This window comes from Mirounga angustirostris, unplaced genomic scaffold (genome assembly GCF_029215605.1).
Source record: "Mirounga angustirostris isolate CCGP_5_RB_7025 unplaced genomic scaffold, mMirAng1.0.hap1 SCAF_10, whole genome shotgun sequence".
NCBI classification, from domain to species: Eukaryota; Metazoa; Chordata; class Mammalia; order Carnivora; family Phocidae; genus Mirounga; species Mirounga angustirostris.
Window position 1 is genome coordinate 117,108,856 of NW_026991718.1, and position 24,724 is coordinate 117,133,579.

At 46.3% G+C, this 24,724-nt stretch overlaps 1 protein-coding gene across 1 annotated transcript in view; it reads left to right on the top strand.

Annotated features, from left to right (window-relative positions):
* The window catches only part of CTNNBL1 (catenin beta like 1), a 162,482-nt gene that overhangs the window by 128,045 nt on the left and 9,713 nt on the right, over positions 1-24,724 (top strand). The window contains exons 12-15 of the mRNA XM_064573155.1: positions 5,043-5,140; positions 7,187-7,267; positions 23,370-23,507; positions 23,743-23,815. Of these exons, the coding sequence (XP_064429225.1) occupies positions 5,043-5,140; positions 7,187-7,267; positions 23,370-23,507; positions 23,743-23,815 (390 nt within the window). The remainder of the gene's footprint in view (positions 1-5,042; positions 5,141-7,186; positions 7,268-23,369; positions 23,508-23,742; positions 23,816-24,724) is intronic.

Here is a 24,724-nt window from a genome sequence, read left to right on the forward strand (position 1 = left end):
AAGTCTCTTCTTTATTTGGACTCTGGTAGAAATCACCTCTGGAAAGAGTAATTCAGTAGAAGAGAGAAGAGGGGTTGTTATTCACGTCTTACTCCATATGGCCTTTTGCTTCATTTTCTCTCATTAAAATTGTTGAATTTTTTTTAAATCCACATTTACATAATGCCAGTCTTTTGGACACAATGAGCCCCACATGAAGCACATGGTCAGGCTTTGCATGGTTTAGTTTCTGGTCTCTTTTATCTTTCTTAGTTAAAAGCTTTGATGGTTACCTTTTATATCTGGAAAGCATGTAACAACATAGTAAGAAAGCTTACTGTTTAGAGTCAGGCATCTTGGGTTCAAACCTAAGCTCCCACCACTGACTGAAGGACATGACCTTAAGTAAGTTGATCAACCTCTCTGAGCCTTGGATTCTCCATTTATAAGAGAGGAATGAGAATGGTACCTTTCTCATAGTTTAATAGTGAGGATTCAATGAGAAAATTGTGTACAGACCTCAAGTCATAGATACACAATTGGTGACAGTTATTATTGTACCCTACTTACTTTCAACTAGGTATTTGAAGCTGCTTATAGCAAAACAATATGGTGATACTAAACCTTAGCTTTGAATAACAATTTGTCAAAACACAAATGTCAAACTGGGGAAAATATTTGCAGCATATATGACAAAAGGATAATATTCTTAATTTACAGAGAACTCGTAGAAATCAAATTGGCAAGAAGGCCAAGGCATTTCACCCAGAAAGTAATACAAGTGGTCAGTAAACATCAGAAAAGCTGCTTAACCTTGTTCATAACAAGAATAAAAACATGCTAATCAGACGAAGATCCCACGTTTCACCCACTAGGTTGTCATAATTTTTAAGTTGGATGGTATCCAATCTGAGTTGAGGATATGGGAGAACAGATACTCTTTATATATATAAGAGTGTAAATATATATATATTTATATATGAGTATATATACATATACATGTATACACTCATGTATCTATTATATATCTATATAAAATTTTGCTTCCATTCTGTGTGTGTGTGTGAGACACTGAGAGTGGACATAGAATTGGTACAACCTTTGTGGCAAATAATTTGTCCACGTCTTTCAATATATTCTATGTGAATACCTTTTGACTCACCCAGTTCCACTGCTAGGAATTTGCCATAAGAATACACATGGAAAAGTATATTCATGCCAGAAAAAAAGTACCCATGCCATGATATGTGTACATGGATGTTTATTGCAGCGTTGTTTCTAACAGCAAAAACAAAACAACCAACCAAAAACTGGAAACCACCTAAAATACTCACTATTGAGCAGGGCACTAGTTAAATTATGATAAATAAGGTCAGTGGAATTCTAGATAGCCATTAGAAAAACCATGAAGTATGTACTGATATGGAAATATATATATGTATTTTTTCCCCTCTCCTCTAAGAATGTACACAAGATACCTTGTAGATTTTTTTTCCTTGGGAGAGAAGAAAAGGATAATGAGAACAGTATGGGAAAAGACAAATATTAGGTGTTCAATAAATATTTGCTGAATGCGTTTTATACCTTTATGTATAGTCTGGTTTTTACCATGTGTATCCATTACTTCTATTTTATTTTATTTTTTTAAGATTTTATTTATTAGAGAGAGAGAGAGAGAAAACACAAGCCGGGGGAAGGGGCAGAGGGAGAAGCATACTGCCCACCAAACAGGGAACCCCACGTGATGCTCGATCCAGGACCCTGGGATATGACCTGAGCCAAAGGGAGATGCTTAATCGACTGAGTCACCCTGCTGCCCCTATTACTTTTATTTTAAAATCCATTGGTGGATCATGGAATCACTAATAAGGCAGTAAAAGAAATTGCTTCCTATAGTTGAGCATAAACCCATCTTTGAGCTTCCCAATAGCCAAGGCAAAGAGGGAACCCCAATAAGCATAAAAAATTCATCAGGAAAGAGAAACATTTTCCCGATCTTCATCTCTAAAAGGACTCTAGCGCCAAGGGTTGGCCTAAACTCAGATTTCGTCTTGTCTCTCAGCTGAAAATTCATGGGTGGATTCTTGCCACTTTTTTTCATGATCCACCCTTTGCAACCTAACTGGCCTCCCCTCCTCCATGTGGATATGACACTCCATCCAAACTGGCCTTTGCATATATTGTTCCATCGGCCTGCAGTGCTCTCTCCTCTTCTCTACCTAGTTGTCAGCCATAGGTGTTGTATTGGGGCTTTTTGAAGATGTTCAGTTGTTTGTTACCTCCAGTGGGAATCCTTTTAGGTCAGATATCCCTTCTCTGTGCTCCCCAAGTCCCGTGTGCCTACCTCAGTGATGGGACTTGTCACACTGCACTATTATCATTGTTTTGTTTCTGCACTAAATAAGGAGCTCTTCAAGATTAGGGATAATGTGTTGTTTATTTGGGGGCCTGAGCACCAGATGCTTGCCAGGCACAAAAATAAGCAAGTGGTCAGTGAATGAGTGAGTCGTCTAAAGTTTGAGTTCTGCCTCTTTCACCAGTTAGCTATGCCAACCCGTCACTGCGCTCTTCGCTCCGTCTCAACAATGAGAGATTTGGCCCAGATAATCTATGAGAATCTGGCTGATCTCTTTTTCTTCCTCTGTGGTTGTCAGATTGTCATATATACACATGGAGAGTGTTGCCAGTTGTTACGCTGAGTAATTTCAAAGTTTCAGAACTAACACTGCATTGATTATGGCCTGTCCCACATCTGCTCACCAGCTGAAGAGATCAGAGCCTAAGATTGGAAAACTGATTATGTCCTCTACTCTGCCTTTCTCTCCTCTCCTTGGCATGCTTAGAGGTTAGAGGACTTTCCCTGACACGTGCCTCCAAAGACGGCCTTGTCTTATCCTACTTTCTCACCCAGCTGAGCTGTTTGGTTCACTGTCCTTACCCTGGGTTCCATGACAGTTTTTGCCTTTCTGTGAAGACAGGTCCCGTGCTATCCACTCTCCACTCCCTTTCTCTAAACCCTTCATTTTGTTCAAGATGGAGATTATACCACCTCAACCTCAGCTTCACACGAAAGTTGAGAGAGATTGGGGTGAACCTGGGGCATTGTTTTGAGACCAGGGAGGGATATTACCAATGAAAAAAGCAGACAAGGATTCCTGCCCTTGAGGAACTGATATTCTAATTGAAGGGAGACAGTGAACAGAATAAATTAAATAAATAAATAAATAAATAAATAAATAAATAAATAAATAAATAAATAAATAAATAAAACAGTGTTTTAGAAGATAATCATGCTGAGGAGGAAAATAAAGCAGCTAAGACTTGGAACTAGGTAGTGTCAGGGTGTTGTGTTTTTAAATGGGGTGGTCAAGGAAAAGCCTCATCGAGAAGATGACAACTGAGTAAAACTGGGCGTGAAGATGGAGCCATGCAGATAATCTGGTGAAGAGCATTTCAGGTGGAGGAAACAGCAAGTGCAGAGGCCCCAGAACAGGAGCTTGCCTGACATTAGAAACAACATTTAGTCCAAGTGAGCTGGGGAGCCATCAGAGGGTTTTAAACAGAGAAATAATGGGATCTGACTTTGGGTTTTAACCTAAAGGATTGTTCTGACTGCTGTATGGAGATTAGGCCAGAGGGAGCAAGGGTGGAAGCAGAGAATATTGAATTGAATATTCCAAGCAAGAGATGACGGTGGTATGGCCCTGAGTAGCCACTGTGGGAGCGGAAGGAAGAAGAGGTGGGATTCTGGGTATAATTTGAAGGTAAAGCTGACAAGGTTTCCTGTGAGACATCTCCACTGTTTTTGGCCTGAGGAACTGGAGAACCTGGTTGCCATTAACTAGGCGAAAAGACTGTGGGGAACATGTTTGAGGAGGCAGATCAGGAGCTGGATTTGGGATGTGTTCAGTTTAAAGGACCTGCTGACAACCACGTGAACAGAGCAGGTAGAAAGGTGAACACATGAGTCTGCTTTCAGAGAACAGGAGTGGCCGGTAGACCCAATTTTGGGAGCCATCAGCATGTAGGTGGTTTTACAGCTGTGGGACTAGCATGGGCCTCCCAGGGCGGTGAATGCAGGTGGAAGACAGGATGCCCGACTACCTCCGGCAGTATGAGACTGGGGATATGAAGAGGCAGGGAATGCATCGTATCTGTGCTATGGTGAATGCCTACCAGCGGCTTTAATTAATAGGTGACTTTTTGAGAACTCAAGGGAAGTTTGACATGTGAAGATGTTCTTCAGTCACTTTTCAAATAGAGTATTTGTTGCCCACGCTCTGGGCATTATCTCAAAATAAACTTCACTCTGTCATTTCTCCACGACTAGACTTATGCCGCCTCCTTTTCAAGGTCATTATTCTGGATTTTTAAAAATTCTTTTTAAAGACAATCTCTTCACAGCTAAAGCCTATAACATACCCTTCAGTTACCCTCTTCTTCCCAAGGTAGAAACATAGTAGCTCATAATAGAAGCCTGTGGGTAATGGGAGCTCAAAAAGCATTGTTACCATTTTGAAGTACTTACTGGCCAGCTGCTTCCAAACCTGAAGGAGGAGTTTTAGCTGCACCAGAATGGAAGTGCTAACCCTGGCACCCGATTGTGTCTCTTACTTAACCCCACGATCTTTACCTGGGGAAATTATGAGGTAATTTGAGAATATGATAGAACACATCTTGTTGTTCATTATACACTCATCTCCTAGCGGACATTCATACTCTGTTCACAGGTTATTTCTGTAAATGGGGGGTTAGGTTAAGGTTCTGTTGTGAACAATCAAAATCAATTAATTCCAGGCGGACTAGAATTCTAACTTAGTTTTGATTCACTTACTCAGGTTGTCCTTGAGGATATCATCCCTTTTGAATACGTTTCTTGTGCAGCTTGTGAAGATCAGTTCAGGTTTCCAGTGACACAATTTAAGTTCCTGTCTTACTAATCAATAGCAGCAGTCAGGGAAGGCCTACTTATTCGTCCTCCAATAGAACCAGATCAGGCTTAAAGAGAGGTAATAATTACCACTCTGATCACAGCATGTTCCCTTTTCTCCTTCCCAACCCAGAGCATGTCTGTTCGATCCTGGCTTCCCTCCTCCGGAACCTGAGAGGGCAGCAGCGAACCCGGCTTCTGAATAAATTCACTGAAAATGACAGTGAGAAGGTGGGTGTGCCTGCTGCATGGTAAGGCTGGGCCCAGGGCCGGGGGCCGGGGGGTGGGGGGGTGGAGTGAGGCTAGAAGGGCTCTTTACCTGATGCCGTCTGGGGGGTGCTGAGCTGAGCGTTCCTGCCCTAAAACATCTTCTCCAGCATGGCTTTGGATCTCAGGCTTTTCTGTGGCTCTGCCTCTCCTCTCCAGACACATCCTTCTGGGAGTGGTAGCGCCTTGGCTGGCAGCAGCTAGTACCTCAGGGAGATTTTTAGACCCAGTGAGAGTGGGTTGTAATAGGATTTGGATTGGGGGTTGCACAGCATGGCAAAGTCATCAAGAACCACAGGCTTTGGATTCAGATGTTTGGATTTGAACCTGGTTTTGCCAGTTTCAACATGTGTGCCACTCTGAGCCTCGTTTTCCCTGTCTTTGAAATGGACACATTAATTCCCATCTTGAAGAGTCAAGGAGAGGAGGACTAAATGAGGCCTTCCTAGGTGGCAGTGATGGAAGGTTCTGGTATGAACATAGGGAAGGGAGAGCCTGTCCTCAATGGCCTGTGGCATAAGGGAATGATCACGTAAATGAGATTAGATGCATCATTTACATTGTGATTTAGCATGCCAAACCATAAGAGTTTTAACAGTAACAAGAGCCAGCATATATTTAATGATTGGGGGGCTGAGCAGGTCCCTTTCGTTGTTGCACGTATTCTCCCAACAGCGTGGGGTTTACCCTCTGTGTGGCTTTCGTACACATTTGCAGGGCAGGAAACAAGCTTGGAGGCATTATGTTCCTTGCCCACAATCATGGTCTACCATGGTCATGCTGCTAGTTACGAATTAGATCATTCTAGATGAATAAAATTAAGACCAAAACCCCTTTTATAACTTAACATAATTTCTTTCCTTACTGTGTCCAAGGAAAGGCTGAAAGTTTGTCCTCCTTCGGAGAGAGGTTGATGACCGTCTCTCTGAGCTTGCGTCTGACCGTTTTTCCAGCCTTCCTAGCTGCGTAGCACGGGGAAGAGGCCATCATGAGGTTAGGCACAGAACACCTTAGCAATCATGTCACCTGGTGACATTTAACATCTGTGCTTCAGTTTCTTCATCTTTAAAATTAGGGTCACTATCTTTCCTGCCTACGTCTCAGGTTTTTTTAAGGTATGAGGAAACTACTCCATAAACTGAAATATATAAGATGCTGGGGTCGTCGTTGTTACCCAGAGAGGATTTGGGCACAGTCCTCCTGGACTCTGGTGCCGTGTTGAAGCACCATCTGCTGTTACCCACTATAAGCTCTTGAGTAAATATCAGGGTTGCCAAGAGCCGTGGTGGTGCCAACCTAGTAAAGAGATGGTTTAGAAATCTAGGCTGGTTTCACGGTGTTTGTTCAGTCTTTTCGAAGTCTTAGGGAAAAATGAAACTTTTTCAGACCCACTGAGTATTCCCCGGACCATGTTTGAAGCATGACTTTTGCTAAGTTGAAAACTGATTTTTAAGTTATTGCTGAGCAGAGAAGTCAGGGCCTTTTTTCAAGTTGCTGAAAGAATTTTTTTCGTATACTCTCTTCTGACTCGAAAGCAACTAAAGAGATTTTACTCAGACCTTTTTAAAAAAAGATCAGCTCTGGGGTAGAATCTGAACATGAAAGGTTTCAGTTGGAAGAAAGAAATTTCTGTAAAGTTCTAAGTGAATACCAAGTATGTAACTTCAAGCTCCTTCTCTTTGCAAGAAGGGACTTGAATTTTTTTAAATTTATTTATTTGTGTTTTTAACAACTCAAATTCATGGGAGCCCTCAAAGGGCTGGGAATGCAGCGTCCTTTGGGGAATGGACCTGTGTTCAGACTGTACCCATTCCAGGTGTTGGCTTGTTCTGCCCCAGCTCTTTAATCCATTCCTGCCGTGTTCCTAAGCAGAGCTCATCCCGATGTCAGAAGTGGGAGAGTGGGTCTCCTATTGTAAGGAGTGACAGTGAGATGAATGGGAGCCCCACTGTTCTCTTGCCTTGGTATTCTTTTTCCTTCTCACTCATGTCTCAAATCTCTCTCTTTCAGGTTGACAGACTGATGGAGTTGCATTTTAAGTATCTGGACGCAATGCAGGTGGCGGACAAGAAGATTGAAGGGGAAAAACATGTACGTATCCCTGCCTGTCTTTTACCGACTATCGACTCGCATTCCACTTGGATCCCTTTGTACCTTCTCTGACCACACAGGACAGGCAAGGGCATGGGTACCATCTGCCCTCACATGCCACCTCACCTGTTGTTAGAGCAGAGCAGGTGACAGTCTGCCAGTGGTTATACCTGCTCTTCTAATAGGAGTGCATGTCCTTTAAGAGGGAGGACGTGTCGGATTGATCCCTGTCCCCTAGCTGTTAGGAAGCTTGGCCCACTTCCCACGGTCTGGGTGATAGCACGAGTACCCTTGACATGAGCTGCTCTTAAAAAATCTGGCCAAAGTGCAGTGCAGTGACTTGGTACCACGTTGGCAGAGCTGGCAGAGCGCATCTTGGTTCACACTGCTGCTGGCTTCTGTAGTCATAAGGGAAGGGAAGGAAGGACGCGTGGGAAGGGTGATCACAGGGGATAAGAACTGGAAGGAAATTTCGAGGTCACACATTGACAGTTGAAAAACTGGAGACCTGGAGAAAAGAGGCTCAGATGCATCACAGCAAAGCCTGCAGACCAGGCTCCCGAGGACCCACCCTCATTTCTTCTGCTCGTGGCTGCTGAGGGAAAGGAAACCTGTCAGGTTTTTTCTTGAAGAGCTGTGCTCGCTGTGCTAGTATCCTGCCTTATGTACTTTCCACCTGCTTCCCTTTTGTTCTCTGCCATCTCTGGCCTCTACTTTTCTCATCTGTCACCTTCATCAGGGCAGGCATTCATGTTGCTTAATGTCCAATCTGTATTCTCCCTGCAAGACATTCCTCAGTCTTTGGTCACATCGCCAGAGGATCCTTTCCTTGCTTTTTACAAAGTCTGTAATAGACTTCATTTTCTTTGTGATCTTGATTTGCTATATTACTCCATTCTCTTTTTGTTCTTCTTGCCTTAAGGATACACTGGAGGCTTTTGACCCTCACTGGTGGGAGAGCCAATTCAGCCCCTGCTCACATCTGTGTTGGAGCAACGGAGCTGTGGGGCAGACCCAAGTGCACAGGGGATGACTACGCTAGCATTTGCCCTCAAGCTAGGCCTCAGGCGAGGGTGAGAGCCCAGAGGGAGGACACAGTGACCCTGTTGTCTGTGTCCTGTTTCTCTTCACCCCTTCGTATCCACCCCTCTCCTTTCACAAGATATACCTTCATTTGTGAATGCTAGTGGACAGGTAGCTGTGGTTATCATGCCCGGGATGTCCCTCAACCTAGTAAGTCCTCAGATGTTTGTTGATTGATTGAATTGACTGACTGGGACATGCTTCGTTGAGACAGTGATACTCCTACACGATAAAAGGCAGGGGCTCTGAATTTTGAGTCTGGACTTCAGATTGCTAGCATGTTGCACTCACAGCTCTTTTGTTCTGCCCTCCCACCCCCTTTATTTTGTTCTTTGACTGAGGTTTCCTTTTCCATCTTTTCTTCCCTTTACAGTAACTTGTGCATTATGGACACTTAGTGACTGTTTAAGTACCAGAGTAATGTCTTCTTTCTCTTCGTCTGAGTGATAATTAGAAAGAATTGAAATTTCCCTAGACTTTTGTAGGGAAACAGCCACGAGACAATGAGAACTCCAGCTCTGACAGAAGGCCTGTGTTATCTGCTGGAGGAGATTTTCAGGGGTAGAAAGAGTACCTGGGAGTCGAGGGACCTAGAATTTTTGGCAGGCACCACCTCTCCATCACTGTGTGGCCGTGGCTTGTCACCATGCTTCATGTGCATAGCCAGATTCTTAGCAGTAACACGGTATCAGCAAAGGTGATCTCTCAGGTCCTCTTCCACTCAGTGTTGTCCCTCAGGTTCAAGTGCACATCCTTTGGTCACTCTGCTGGCTTTTAGCAGTGGGGTGGAGTTCGAGCACCATGAGAGGGTGACCAGTGACCACACGGTCCTTCGTACAGAGGCGCAGCCTCCGAGAAAAGGTTGGGTGAGTGGCGAGTCGCAGAACCCTGGATTTGGATTCCAGCTCTGCCATATCCTAGCTCAGAGACCTTGGACAAATGAGTTGACCTCTCTAAACTTTGGTCATCCCATCTGTAAAATGGAAATAACACTTCCCTTTTGGGGTTATTATAAAATCTGTAAAGCACCTCAGTACATTTCTAAGAGCCGCTGCTGCTTGGTGCTCCTAGCTTCCTTTGTCGTTCTTATGCAGCTTTTAAGCGAGCCAGGCAGTCCTTCTCCTGAGGGCATCTTCCTTGCTGTCTGTCCCGGAGGGAGTCCCCTAACAGACCAGAGCGTCGGCCCCGTCATATACTTCATTTGAGGGGAAGCTGGAGTAGACGTTTTTCTGACGGAGACCAAGTAAGCTGTTGGGCGTGAGGGAGCAGCATGCATGTAGCCGTTAGGAAACTTGGCCCGCTTCCCACAAGATTATCTATGATCAGCACTGGAGAGGGTGTGAAATTGATTAGCACCGACGGAGAGTAATCGCCGCAGCGCCTCTCCCCCAGCCTCCACAGAGCTCCTGTGTGCCATGGGCACCGGGCTCCTGCCATTTCCTGACAGACATCTGTCTCCTTGATGCCAAGGCCATTTTGCTGGGCACTGGCGAACATTCCAAGGCCATTAGTGCTCAGCAGCCTCCGTGTTGCTCAGAGAGACAGGGCAGGGTGGGGGACGAGGGACGCATTTGTGAGCTGTGCTCTCTGCCAGCCCTCGGGCTCCGTCCCGGCAGGTGTAAAGTGACTCGGAACACAGCGACCTCTTTTTCACCTCTCCTTCATGCACTCTTCTCTCTTAAGTCGTAAACAATTTGCTGCCTCACCCCTCCCCATCTCCATTAAACTTGGATGTCCTACACCCATTGGGAACTCAGCAAATATTTGTTGACTGGAATTGAATGCTTATTTCTCAGGCATTTGATGACATTGACTGTCAGATCAGTAATGAATAAATATCTCGCGCACTTCCACACTTCACCAAGTCTGCAACAAAAAAGACCTTAGGGGGCACCTGGGTGGCTGAGTCGTTAAGCGTCTGCCTTCGGCTCAGGTCATGATCCCAGGGTCCTAGGATCGAGCCCCGCGTCAGGCTCCCTGCTCAGTGGGAAGCCTGCTTCTCCCTCTCCCACTCCCTCTACTTGTGTTCCCTCTCTCGCTGTGTCTCTTTCTGTCAAATAAATAAAATCTTTAAAAAAAAAAAAAGACATTAGATAACAGGGTCCGGTACTGCCCCAGATAATGCGGGTCAGGTATTGACAGTTTTAGTGTCTCAGAACTCCCATCTTCCCTGGACACCTGAGACTTCCACGGGCACAGTGCAAATGGCCACGGTTTGCAATTGACCAGGATTCACTGGAGAGAATCCAGTCATTTGGAAAATATTTCTCAGGCACCTGCTCTGTGCAAGGCACCAGGCCAGCCACTGGCCGGGGGTGAGAGTTAGAAGTGCCCGTGGGAAGAAGGGGCCCCAGGAGCGGTGCTGCTGGCGAGGGCTAGAAACGCCCAGGGAGCAGGGAGCAGTCGACTGTGCCTGGGGGCACCCTCAGCTGTTTCGTGCAGGAGGCCAGGTTCAAGCTGCACATTAAGAAATAGACACACATCAGGCATTTCCAACTGAAGAAGAGCAGGAGCAAAGCAGGGGCAGAGGGAGCCAAGTTTGGGGAGCGAGTGGGAAGTTAAATCCCAGGAGCAGAGGGAAAGAAGGGAGAGCGTGGGCTCTAGAGCCCGGCTTCGTTCTGCTTCTGACTGCGGACAAGTCACTTAAACTTTTCAGCCTTATTTTCTTCCTCAGTGGTGTTTTCTTTCTAAGGTGTATGTCCCAACCTGTGTACTTTGGGGAATTACAGAAGGTGGGATTTAGTGACCTAACACCCGAAAGCTGTTTCACAGGGCTTGGCACATAGCCGGTGGCCAGAGAACCTTTCATTGTCTCTTTAAGGACTGTCTGCACCCCATCACTCCTGCACACACGCGCGCACACACACACACACACACACTTTCTAACTCCCCTGGGACTGTAATATTTTGCGTGATCTGGGTGCCCTCTGTTTCATTAGCTTCCTCTCCCACACCTGTGCTCTCCTTCCTGCCTTAGCACCTTTGCATTTGCTTCTCCCCACTGACCTCACTCTTCTCTTGCTGGTGCTTCCCTCCATCTTCAGGTCTCAGCCTAAATGTCACCTCCTCAGAGAGTTTTCAGTGATCACCATATGGAAAGTAGCATCACCCCATCTCCAGGGCCCCTTCATAACCTCTCAGTATTTGCTTGTTTACTCTCTGTCTCTGGGGCTGTCATCTCACTTGTTCATCATATTCTAAGGACTTACATAGTGACTGACATGCATTAAATGAAGGACCATCGCTCATGAGATGAAATTAACATTTGTCTCTGGGTATTAAGGAAAATTGAAGGTCCCGGGTTTTTTTCTAAATTGTTCCTTAACTCTCATTTTTAACCCTCTTCTTTTGTTTGCTCTATGATTAGCCCCATCATCAAAAATATCTCAGGTCATCTATGTAGATTCTGTGGCCTACCTGTGGCAGTGTTCGGCAAGGTGAAACACTCCTATTTAGAAGAGTCTACAGGACAAGCTGATAATTCTACACACATTCAGTTGGAATCACATTACTGCAGTAATCTGTAACTGGCAAAGACTTCCACGTCTGGGGCAGTGGTCCACTGCTTTCATATTGTCTTCAGTGACTGCTCGATTCCAGGGCCACAGTGTATCTGGACATGCTCTTGGGGCTCCTGGTTAACAAGATTTGACCTGAACTTTTAAAGGGCATGTAATTCTTAGTCTTCTAGTGAGCAGTAGTTCTCCATGATCTGTAAATATCCAGGATGCTTGTCTCAGCAGATTTTATCTGACTCCCCAAACAACACCAAGTCCAGAAAATACCAAGGTCCCTGTTACTGGGAAGATGTCCTGACTTCTCATTGGTTCCTTCTGGCTTCCCTCGGTTAAATGTACAGAGATGCCTGGCTTCTGACTGTCAGAAGTGAGACATAATTATATAGGTACTGGCAGGGATTTTTAAAGAGGGAGGAGAGCCTTGGAGAGAGGTTTCCCTTTTTTAGTTTCTGGGAAAATTATACTCAGCAGGTTTATTCAATAAAGTGTTCTCACCACATACTTTGCACTGTAATGACTTACAGATTGCATGCTAATTTTGCCACAGTTAAATCATTCTAGGCTTTATCCTGGAAAGAGAAGGATGGACTCCTTGTAATGAAACAGTATCCACAGGACTTGATGTCTGAAACAGACTTGGACTATTTCCTTAGCATTTGAAACTCATTTAAAGATCTGTACAGAAGGGGATGGAGCACAGGAATGGATGCGTGGGGTATGTGATCCTAAAGCACTGGGTAAGGATGTAGACAGGAGAAGTAGGAGACTGCCATTGATTCTTCTGCTAACTGTGCTGGAGGCTTCTGGGGCGTGCTTTAAAAAGAGGGAGTCTTGCTGAGAGTTCCTCTCAGCTGTTCTTTAAGCTAGTCGTTCCCAGACTTTCTCTGTCCAAGAATTTGCCAGAACACAGCTGGTAGCCAGTAGAAGCCAGTGATGGTGGGTGCTTTTTCCTCTCCTTTAGACACCCATCGATGTAGCCATATGCACGTTCACCCTCCGTGGCCCCCCTGCCAGCCCCCTTCCCAGTCAGTCATCCTTTCTGCCAGTGGAGAAGTCAGAGGAGCTCAGTTCTGGTCCTGTGCCTCTGCCACTTACCTTGCAGTGTGGCCCTGCGTGCTCTGTTTGGCTTTTGTCATCTTCCCTGCCCTCCTGTTCCAGTGGGGTTCATAGGCTCTCCATTGCTGTCCTCACAGGCTTGCTGCAGGCCTGGTTAGATCAGGGCTGTGTGCTGGGGACTCCCAAGTGTCTGCTGACTCCCTCCCACGGGACATCACCCAGAGTTTTTTGTGGCTCAGTGAGTTCAAAGCCTGGTCTGTGGCCCTAACCGTGTATCACCCGCTCCCCTCCTTCACTGCACCGGGGCCAGTCACCAGTTTCACCAGGTCAGAAACCTGGGCTGCATCTTTTTCCTCCTTTCTCTCCTGCTCCCGCCGTGCATCCATCTGGTAAGTTTTACCTCTGATCTCTGTGCAGCCTCTTCATGTTCCCCTGTCCTCGCTACCGCTGTGGCCACTCAGGCAGCCAGCATCTTTTCTTCTTGTAGGAGTGGGAGTGCAGTGCCCTCCTCACTATTTTCCCTGTCCCTAGGTTTGTCCTCTCCAGTCCATTTCCCACACAGTAACTGGAGATTTTTCTAAACTGAAAATGCAGCTACACCACTCCCCTACCCAAACCCAGTGCACACTGGCTCTGTGTTACCTGCAGGATGGGCTCTAAATTCCTTTCGGGTCTTGCCAGGCCTCTCCCGCTGGGGCCCCTGCCTGCCCCCCTCCCCCGGGCCGCATCCCTCACCACTCCTCCCCCTGTGATGTGCAAAAGCTACTCTGTACCACCTGTGCCTTCCTAAACTTTCTTCCTTTGCCCAGAATGCCTCTCTGTGCCATCTTTCCCATAGCCCTCTCCTGCAGCTGGCTAATTCCTCTGTATCCTTAAGAGCTTTGGCAGAAAAGTCCGTCAATAGATGCATGTTGAGTGTGTACCATGTGCCAAGCGTGCTGCTTAGTGTTGCCATGCCAGTGCCTGCAGAAAACCTCCTGGACCCCCGTGGCCCCCTGTGCTCCCCTGTGCTCCCTGTGCATGGCAGCCTGCATGCCATAGACCCAAATCTTGCTTCTGCCTTCAGTTTCCTCATCAGGGAAAGGAGGAGAGTGGTAATACCTATCTTGAAGGGTTGCAGGGAAGATGAAATAGATCAATATATAGAAATCACTTAGAATAGTTTCTGGCACAAGGAAGTATGCCGTAAGTGGTAGCTATTATTGTAAGTGTTTTTGGCCTCTATACTTGTCTCTCTCTCCCTCTAAAGCTGAGTCTCCACAAGCAGGGCCTGATCTTCCTTCCTCAGCAGTCCCAACAGGATTGTTATTTTCTGGCCTTGTGTTCTTGTATCTGCTGTCATGGAAGCTCTGGTTCTCTCAAGGCTGGCTTATATGTTGTCAAGATTCAAATGAGCAGTCGTGGGTATTTTTTGTTTTGTTTTGTTTTTCCAGCAAATTTAGAAGTGGAAGACACACCCATCATGGAGGCATCATGGTAGCTAGAAGGAACATGAATCCTGAGGTCATACGGCCCAAGGTTGAATCTCAGCTCAGCCTCACATGAACTCTAGCAGGGGATGACTTGCCCCGTGCGTATTTTAGTTTTCATGGTAACTTTACCGAGGGTCATTTTGAAGATTAATGAGATTGTTTGTAGCAACCAGTCACATGCTTATGTGGGTGGGCTTAACACATAGTCAGTTCTCCTGTGTGGGCAAAGGTCTGGCCTGAGATTCTTGGATACTTACCAGAGCTGCTGTCAGCTAGTTAGGCATTCTCCCTCCTCCCCCCACCAAAAAAAATCCCCCCCCCTTTTTTTTTTTAAGTTTTTATTTATATATTTGACAGAGAGAGATAGTGAGAGCAGGAACACAAGCAGGGAGAGTGGGAGAGGAAAAAGCAGGCTTCCTGCCGAGCAGGGAGCCCGATGCGGGGCTCGATCCCAGGACCCTAGGATCATGACCTGAGCTGAAGGCAGACGCTTAACCGACTGAGCCACCCAGGTGCCCCCAAAAAATCCCTTTTATTATTTCCTCAGCCTCAGTTTCCTCAGCTAAAAAGGACTGGCTGTCTCTAGGATCCTTCTCTAACAATCTGCCCTATTTTAGAAGCTCTTAGAAGGTTTTATTTTCTGTAGTGTTTGTGTGCACCCTCCCCCCCCCAGCCACACACACACATCTCCACTTACCTATCTCTCCCATGACTTAAACTCTTCCCTTGCTTTTGAAGAAAAAGAGATGGGCCTTTTGTAAATGGTGGGGCAGTTCTTGCCCATGACTACAGACAGTAACTGTGACCCATCGGGGCTCTGAGTCACGTCCCCTCTTATTAAGGCAAGAGGGATTCTTATTGGTTTCATAGCAGCTTCTTTTATGACTGTCTCCTTCCATCAGCGAGGGGCAGCTCGCTGCCTGTCAGGGGCAGATTAGAAATGGCATCCACATGTTCATTTGGAGGCTTGCGACTTGCCTGCTGAGAGAGATAGAGGCGCAGGTGGAAAGGTGGTGATTCGGTAGTGCTCCTGAGGACAGATTAACATTTAAAGTGAGGCTATGGCAGGGGGAGGGGAAAACAACACACAACCTTGCAGAAATGGCACCTTGACACCACACGTACCACCTCCTTGTGTATCTTTGGAGATGAATCTGTTTATTTTAGCAGCCCCCAAACAGGCTTATGCTGCTGTGAATTGCAATCTGTTCTACTTAATGTGCCATTCACTGAATTACCATCTAAGTTTTTATTCTAGCCCTCTCTCATGGAATGAGCAACACAAAACCTTTCCGAGTGTCTTCTGTGTTTCTGACTTTCCCAAATTACATGTGGAATTTGCTGGTCTAGCTGTAGATTCACACACACCCCTGCCCCCTTTTTTATTTTTTAAGATTTATTTGTTTAGGGGCGCCTGGCTGACTCAGTCGTTAAGCGTCTGCCTTCGGCTCAGGTCATGATCCCAGGGTCCTGGGATCGAGCCCCACATCAGGCTCCCTGCTCAGCGGGGAGTCTGCTTCTCCCTCTCCCTCTGCCCCTGCTTGTGTTCCCTCTCTCACTGTATCTCTGTCAAATAAATAAATAAAATCTTAAAAAAAAAAACAACAATTAAAAAAAAGATTTATTTGAGAGAGAGCATGCACTTGTGAGCAAGAGAGCACAAGCAGTGGGGAGCAACAGAGGGAGAGGGAGAGGCAAGCTCTCAGCTGAGCAGGGAGCCTGTTGCGGGGCTCGATCCCAGGACCCTGTGATCACAACCTGTGCCGAAGGCAGACAGTAACCACTTAACCAGCTGAGCCACCCAGGCACCACTTGCCCCTTTTTCCTTTTTTTTAAGTTTCTTTAATTTACAAGGAAAAGACAGGCCCAGGAAACCACAAGATGACCTCACATTTAATACAGCTGGTTTGCATTACACCCTAGATACGGCATCAAGAAAAAAATGCTATTTGTTCATATGCTAATACTGGAAAAGGTATATAAAACAAACTTTTTCCTTCTTTGGACTATGAAAGGAATCGCAGGCTTGGAGCCAAACTTTGTCTGAAGGGTGGACGCAGTCAAAGTTCCCAGCTCCTCGTGAGGAAAAAGGAGAAATCCATGAAAGTGCTTAGCTCAGCGCCTGGCACACAGTGAAGATTTGGGAAAGGTTGCTGTTGTCATTATCCGTGTGTTGCATGCATCCCATCTCTTGCCAGAGTGAAAGGACAAATAGAAAAAGGTCTTGGACGAGGAAATCACGTTCCACCAGAGTCTTTAACCGAAACTCAGTGACAGTCATTTGACATCTGTCTCAATTTTTCCATCTGTGAAATCTGAAAATGATATTTGAAATGTGCATACCCAACACAGGGCATACCAGCAAAGTGAGGTTAATGAAGATACTCTGCTTTCAGGAGTAGAAAGTGCTTCTGTGGCAGTTGGGTTGTCATTGCTTCACAAAGAAGACAGTCACCTTCACTCTCCTCAGAGGTGAGAGTTGAATGAATTAATTTGTGAAAGACTTCCTTTAAATCTTAACTCTCCTGTCTCATTTCAGATACAGTTTAATGCACACACAGATTTTCACTCTGAAATTTTTTAAAGTAAGATATGTTTACAGTACTTTAGGAAGTTACTGGATTTTTGGAATTTCTCTTTAATCTCTGTTAATCGTATTGCCGTTTGAAGAGCACTCGATTTTCATGTCCAGATTGTTTCAAGATGGCCTAAAGTAGCAGATCCAGGGCTCGTCTCTTTGTCACGGGGAAGTCTGATTTATTGCCAGAGGATGAGCTCATTGTCAGTGACCATGGTGTCGTGTCAGGGTGACGCTTCCTGGCTCCTACTGAGGCCTTTGTCGTGGTGGCTCTTCTGACTGTCTGGGCGCACAACTAAGTCAACCACTTCAGCCCGTCCATATAGACACCCAGATAGAGGCAGAAATCCATCCCATCTGGTGATGGAGGTGCCTCAGTCCTAGATTTGTCCTGGGTTATCAAAGCTAAAAGGAACCTTCTAGAGCATGAGATCAAGGAAGACAGGTGGGGGCCCCTGCCATTCCCCACCCTGCAGTCAGCACAGACAGAGCTAACTGGTCTCAGAGCTCCTCTCGAACAAGCTCCAGTCGGCCCCACAACCCTTTCCCACGTAGAGCACTTGACAGCCACTGCCGTGAGTTAGAACGGGCGCTCCGAGTGAAACCTTGTTTCCCTTGCCTGACCCAGCGCGGGCTTCTCGTTTCCAAGCAAAGAAGCCGAGGCCACGAAAAGTTAGATGACCTGCCTAAGGACACTAGTAAGTTAGTGTTAGTTTGTTTAGTACTCTGTCCCGTCTTGGCAGAGGAACCTATTTGTAGAATTAATACATCATCATTCAGAAAACTCCCAATGTCCAATTAAATGCTTCTTGTGATGTCAGAGGATCTCTTAAGAGGGAAAGAAGGCAAGGGAGGTTGGGTATCTTTAGAATGAGGTATTTGTGGCCTGTTGTACCCATGTACTAAGTTTAGTACCCACATGCTAAGGGTGTGGAGCTGCAGGTTTAATCTTTGCATGGGCCAGCCAGCTTCACTCTTTTTTGTCTAGTCACTTTGAAGCATATCTTATTGGTCAGTTGGGCAGAAGTCATTCCCTCCCTACCGCTAGTGAAGCAAGTCCACTTGTGTGCTCAGTGTTCTAAATCAGACTCCTTTGGTACTTCCAGAGCCATCTATGAGGGAAATAATAGGGTGGGGAGAAGCTCATGATGATCCTAGAATGTTTATATTACTTTTATATTACTTCAAAGACTGAATCCTAGCCAGACGATCATGAGTTGGGTTGTACTGGCAGCTATCTTGGAGTCTCAGATACCCCGAGAAGTCTTTCCGGGGTTAGTTCTACTTCCTTATCATCGCCAGATCAGTTTTTGTTTTTTTTTTTAATTTCGTGTCTTAGAATCCCAGAAATGGAGCCAGAAATTCATTAATCCATTTATAATAAAGGTGATATATGATCCTACTTCTTCTTAAGATGTTCCTACAAGAACTGTCCCCAAACTTTCTTATTTTCCATCAGAATGATACATAACCATCTTGCTTCTTTTATTTCCCTTTAAACACAGAGTGCACGTTTGTGCTCAACTTTTCTGAATCCAGTCAGCAGTAAATATTCCCTGCCCGCAGAGTTGTAACAGGCTAGATAAGGTGCTATCCTGACAGCAGTCACCTTCTCTGCTTGCTGGTTTCTATGATGCTTCTAAAACTGTCAGGACAGAGACTTTGTCTTAGAAGCCAATCTCTGTTTCATCTTTGTGCATGTTCAGCGCATCGATGGTGATGCCTTTCTTGGAGATGAGCTAAAGTCGTATCTCAGATCTACATTTGAAATTTTCACTTTCAAATCATCTGGCCGTATATCTAAAAGTAGAATGTTGAATTGAACGTTGTCAGAGTCTTGAAGTTCTAAGGGAAGAGGAAAAAATGGAGTTTGGCATTGCTCTCTTGGGTCCATCCTTTTTGGATGACAATATTTAGAGAAACGGGAAAGTACGGTATGTGCCTGTCTGGTTAAAAGAAGATCAGATTGTGGGGGAGAGTGTGAAAAAGGAGAAATCACCAGGGCTCTTCTGACCTATTTGAAGAAACTTAATTTTGCTGCACTCCATTCTTGAGCCTCTACCCCTCTTACTTGGCATCTTCCTTTGTTCTCGAAGACAGCTCCAAAATCTGCCCCCACACAAACATGGAGGTGTGAAAAGAACACGGACTTGGGTTTGAATCCCAGTTCTGCCACCCGCTGGCCTTGGGGAGGCTCCTCTGTCGAGTCCCGTTTCCTCATCTAAAATGGGGGTAATAATCCCTGCCCTCCAATATTTGTGAGAAGCAAAGGAATTTAAAAGCACTCAGACTCGGTCTGACACATCACAAGCCCTCAGTAAACACTGGCTGTTCCTCCTAGGGGGATAGATGGTGGCAGCAGTGGGTTTTATTCACGCTGTCTCACACAATGCCTCGTACGTAGCATTCGGTCAAAAATAACATGATCTGCCGATAGCCAGGATCTTTATAAGCAAAAAACACACTCCCTTACTCCTTTCTAACCTTTCTTTTAGTGATATTGGTGTTCCACTGTTGATCTCTCTCACCCTAGCCAAGTTGACTTTTCTATGCCTTGATCCATGCTGTTACTCCTTCTGCTTAGAATGTTCTTTCCAGCCTGTCCGACTCCTTCAGAGACCACCTCAAATGTACATTTCCTTTGAAGTCTTTTGACACACACACTCCCCCCCCAGACAGACATAGTGTGTCCTTCTGGATGCCCACGGCACGCAGTACAATTTGAGAGGCCCTTGATCATAGATGTTACTACATTTTTAAAAATTAACAACTTGGCAACGTTATTAGGCTATAATCTCCTTGATTATTGTGAACTCTTTTGTTTATCTTTGCTGCCCCCAGCACATCATACCCTGGCCCACAGTCTGGTGTTCAGGAAATCTTTATCAGGTGGACGAATGGAATGTGTTCCACTCCAGTTTCCATGTTGGCAGACCTCTAAGGTTTCGTCACCTCCTCTCTCCTCCATCTGATCTGCTCCTCACAGAGGCTGGTACTATGGCCTCCCAGCCATGCGCTCTGCATGGCTCTCAGTGCTGGGAGCCAGTGTGTCTGCCACACAGGAGTTACATATTCTCATTCAGGACATCTCCCTGCTCATGCAGCCTGTGGCCCATTGTGTCTAACTTCTCTGGCCAGCGTTCAGGCCCCACCAGCTGGCCATCCGAGGTCCTGTCCCGCACCACGTCTGATGCTCCCCCTTCTCCCCATCCACAAGAGTCTTAGCACACACAACTCATTAAACAGCGCTGAACTTCTGCCTGCATTTTTCAGTCCTATTTGACAAATGCTTTCCAAGAGCCCACTGTGCTCAAAGTACTATGCAAGGTGTTTTCTAGGGTACAAAGAAGAGTGAAACACACCTCTTGCTTTCAAGGAGCCTACACAGGAAAGAGACACACATCGGAATAACTGCTGTAAGGCAGGTCATGGGAGGTGCTGTAAAAGGTATAAATCCAAGTCTTGAGGGTTTTCAGGACCGAAAAATCCTAGTATCTAGCTGGAAAAGTTTGCAAGTTGGAAAACCTTGAGAAGTTTTCAAAGCTCTCAGGAAAAGTTTTGAAAGGAATATCGCATTTTAGATTTTAACTATATTATGATAGAGATTGGGGGCTGGGCAAAGTACCAACATGGCAAGCAAAGGTGAGTAGACAGAGAGCCGAGGGCAGGCCTGTCTGTTCTGTGTGCAAGGTCGGGGGGCAGGGGGCAGGCTGCTGGTGAGCAGAGAGCAATGAGCAGCATGAGGCCTCATGAGACCCCTGGATGTCCTCATCCTTAAGGCCTTCATTCTGCTGTCTCTCAGGAGCCTGGAAGGGTTACCCAGGAGTCACTGCTTCCCCAGATGCACTCCCATCTTAGCCAACCATGATCAGCACACCACCTGTCATTATTTTTAATATCCCCTTACTCTCCGGTCATTTCCTGTGTCCCTGTGGCCTCCCCAGACAGTCGGCCCCTCCATGACTAAGACCAGGGCATCCCCTTACCTCCATTTTCATTCTTTTTCTGCCTTAAATCAGTGCTTAGAATGGCGCCCTTGCTGCTGGGCGCTTAGCTGGGCTGGGATCTGAGCACTTGGTATTATGTTAATCGTTTCCACCTCAGAGGTGAATCAGACAGGATTCCTGTCCCCAGGGAGTCCATATTCTAGTAACTGGTAATCATGTAATTACGAGCAACTTACTTAACCTCTGTGTGTCTTGAATTTTGATTTGTACAATGGGATTAATAATCTCCTCCCTGCTCTCTTTAAATGTGGTACTCAGGACCATATATATATAATGACACTTTAAACCCTCCAGCATTATAGAAATGTAAAGTGTTAGCAGCAAATGCTTTTTGCATGAGTGGAAGTCAGGAATAATTTTGCTTCCTGTGCCCCAGCTGCTGAACACTTAGGAGTTCTGGAGCAGGAAGTTACAATTATGAGTAAATGAGAAACTAAAGAGACCCTTCTATTTTTAAACTCCTCAGACATCAGTCCAGTGCTCCATGACTACCTCATGAACATTAACACTATTACCAGGTTACCAAGGAATTTGCTACTAAATGAAGCTAGGAATTAGCGGTGGTGATTTGCCAGAAAGTGCAGCCCTCCTTTGCCTCAGACAGAGGCCTTTAGGAGCGAGATGAAAAGTAGCCTTGTGTTGCTACAGGCTGGCCCCTTGGGCAAATAAAGAAGTGCATTATCTGCATCTAAATAGTCTCTGAAGGATTCTTGTTGGAGATTGATGACCAAGTGGTAAGTCCTTCATGTTTGGGAGAGTGGAAAGCAGGGTCCCAGGGGCTTCTATCAGTGACAGGAGCCCGAGTTGTCAGAGGGAACCATGGCCATAAAACTACTGACAGAATTAAGAAATGGTGTTGTCGTCAAAAGCATGTGTCAAGCACCTGTCTTCTCAAGCCAGTCTGCCAGTCATGTGGGATGAGTTCCTCACCCAGATCTTACTCCTGAGAGCTGACAGCCCAAAACAGAGATGTCTTTTCCCCTTCATTCAGTGCGTGGATGTTTACTGAGTGGGCACATGAAGACAGAATTCAGTCCCTGCCTTACCAGAGTTCATGGTCCACCCTTATGAAATGAAGGGAGTTGTAGATGGGAGTTAGCAACGGGGCGGGGGGGTGATGGTGAAAATCACTGTGCGAGAGGAGGTCATGCAGGGGAGAGGCGTGTTGAGGCATGCTCAGGAATTTCGGAAAGGAGCAGTGTTAGCCTTCCATAATCAGGAAATGTGTGGTAGAGGTAGCATAAAAGTAGTGCTAGCTTCAGAGATACCCCAGGATCCTAAGGAAGGAAGGAAGCGAAGGCCCAGAGATGGGGAGAGGAGCTCTGGTGGCAGAGGCAATAATAATCCACTAGTTGGGGAACTCAGGGGTGGTGGTGAAAATGTCCTAAGACAATTGTGCCGGTTGCACAGCTCTGAATATACTAAAAGCCATTACATTGTGCACTTTATTTTTTTTTTATGATTTTATTTATTTGAGAGAGAGAGAATGAAAGAGAGAGAGCATGAGATGGAGGGAGGGCCAGAGGGAGAAGCAGACCCCCTGCTGAGCAGGGAGCCCGATGCGGGACTCGATCCCGGGACTCCAGGATCATGACCTGAGCCGAAGGCAGTCGCTTAACCAACTGAGCCAGCCAGGCGCCCCTCATTGTGCACTTTAAATGGGCAACTTGTATGGTATGTGAATTGTTATCTCAATAAAACTGTTTAAAAAAAAGAATCCACTAGAGAGGAATAGATTTGAGGACAGCAAGTCTGATAGGTCTGGGATTGCAACGGTTGGGGAAAGACTCCTGTTGCTCGCTGGGGTGTTGGCCTAGGGGAGTGCCTGCTGGTGACGTGAAATGGAAAGGGTGGTGGCATTTGCTACTGACGCAATGTGAGCCCAAAGGGGCACGTGTATGTACAATGGGTGTCTTTGCCATCACCATCAGCCTCACCAGGGCATCAAGACAGAATTATGGAGACAGGACCGCTCTTCCCGAGTTTGACCTGACTGGGGAGGGAAAGAGAAATCTGTAGGTCTTTTAGAGAGGCGATGTACCGGGGCTGGAAGCGAAGACTAGAGAATGAGTGGAAGCAGATAAATAGCTGAGATTTGTGTCCCCATCAGCTTATTTTTTTAGATTGAATATGTGGATGAGATCATTTTGGCCTTGACTGATTGCATAGGTAAAAAAAATGGGCTTTGATCTGACTCCCTGGACCTCTAGTCCATTAAAAATGAAAACATAAGAAAGGTACTTTAGAAGATAATGGGAGGAGCAAGAGACATCATGGTGGAATGGTCTTCTGGTGGTGGTGGTGGTGGTGGTGGTGTAGTTGCTGTTCTTTTGTGTATTATGGGCTCACTGGCCAGTTCATTTGTCCCAAATGCTCATTCACTTGCAGGACATGGTCCGGCGCGGGGAGATCATAGACAACGACACGGAGGACGAGTTCTACCTCCGGCGCTTAGATGCGGGGCTCTTTGTCCTTCAGCACATCTGCTACATCATGGCGGAGATCTGCAATGCCAACGTGCCCCAGGTAGGAGGGGCTGCCCCTGACGGGCCTGTCCATGCCTGCCTCCTTCCTGGCCCCCTGCCTGGGCAGAGACTCCAAGAAAGAAGCGGATCCACCCTCCTTAACTCCCTGCACCCTGTGTGGGCCCGCTCCATCAGGGGTGGGCACGAGGTGCACACTTTGCACAGGATGGATGCTGGTGTCTACCAAGACAAACAGTGCTTTTCCTTTCTCTCCCCTCCCTTCCCCTTCCTCATAGATTCGCCAGAGGGTTCACCAGATCCTGAACATGCGAGGGAGCTCCATCAAAATCGTCAGGCACATCATCAAGGGTGAGTTGTGTGCTGCTTGTGTCTGAGGCTCTGGGAGAACTAAGTGATGCTTACTTTCTGAGTCTCTGTCAATATCCCTGGCATTTGGTGCACAGCATATTCTGCACTGCAGGCTTAAGTGTGTTGTCACATGCACTGTGAGTCCAGGTCATCTTTGTCCGGATACCGAGGACTGGCCTAGGTATTCATTCTGTGCCTCTGACCCTTCAGTTCCAGCATTTAAAATACATAACAAACAAGAGGCAGCAGGGCTTAGAAATATTTGTTAAAAATTAAAAAGAAAGAAGAAAACAAAGCAAGAAACAAAAAGCCCAGTTCCAAACTACATGTAGTGGAAGGAAATTGTTTTCTTAGGGGGAAAAAAACAAGGAAGTAACAGGAAATACCCGGAATTATGCAAGACAGCAGGAAGTGAATCTGAGGCAGTGTGGTGTAGCAGAAAGAACATACCTGCCATCCAGCCTTGGCTCTGCCTTCCCCCAGCCGTGCAAGTGTGATCTAGAAGAACTTTTGCAAAGGTTCAGGAGACACTACAAAACAGCTTCCAGTTCGTACCCAGCGGTAGATAGTGCCTGGCACACAGATAGTGCTCAGTCAGGTGAGCGTCCCTCCTGCCCTCAGCTACCCCAGGGAGTCCCTCCAGTGCTGTGACATCTTTGGGACCTTCCTCAGCTGGAGGCTCCCAAGGCCTGCATTGGTGTGCAGGCTCGCAATCACAAGGGTACCTGAGCTGGACTCTGTGCCCGTGGACCCCTTAGCACAGACTCACACACACAGCAGTAGAGGCCCGTACTGGACACGGCTCCTGCCAGAGATCAGAGAGAGCCAGGGTAGACTGGTAGCTGTGGGCAGATTTTCATTTTCCCGCTCTGGCCCATGTTCTGCCCATTTCCAAGGTGAAGGAGTAGG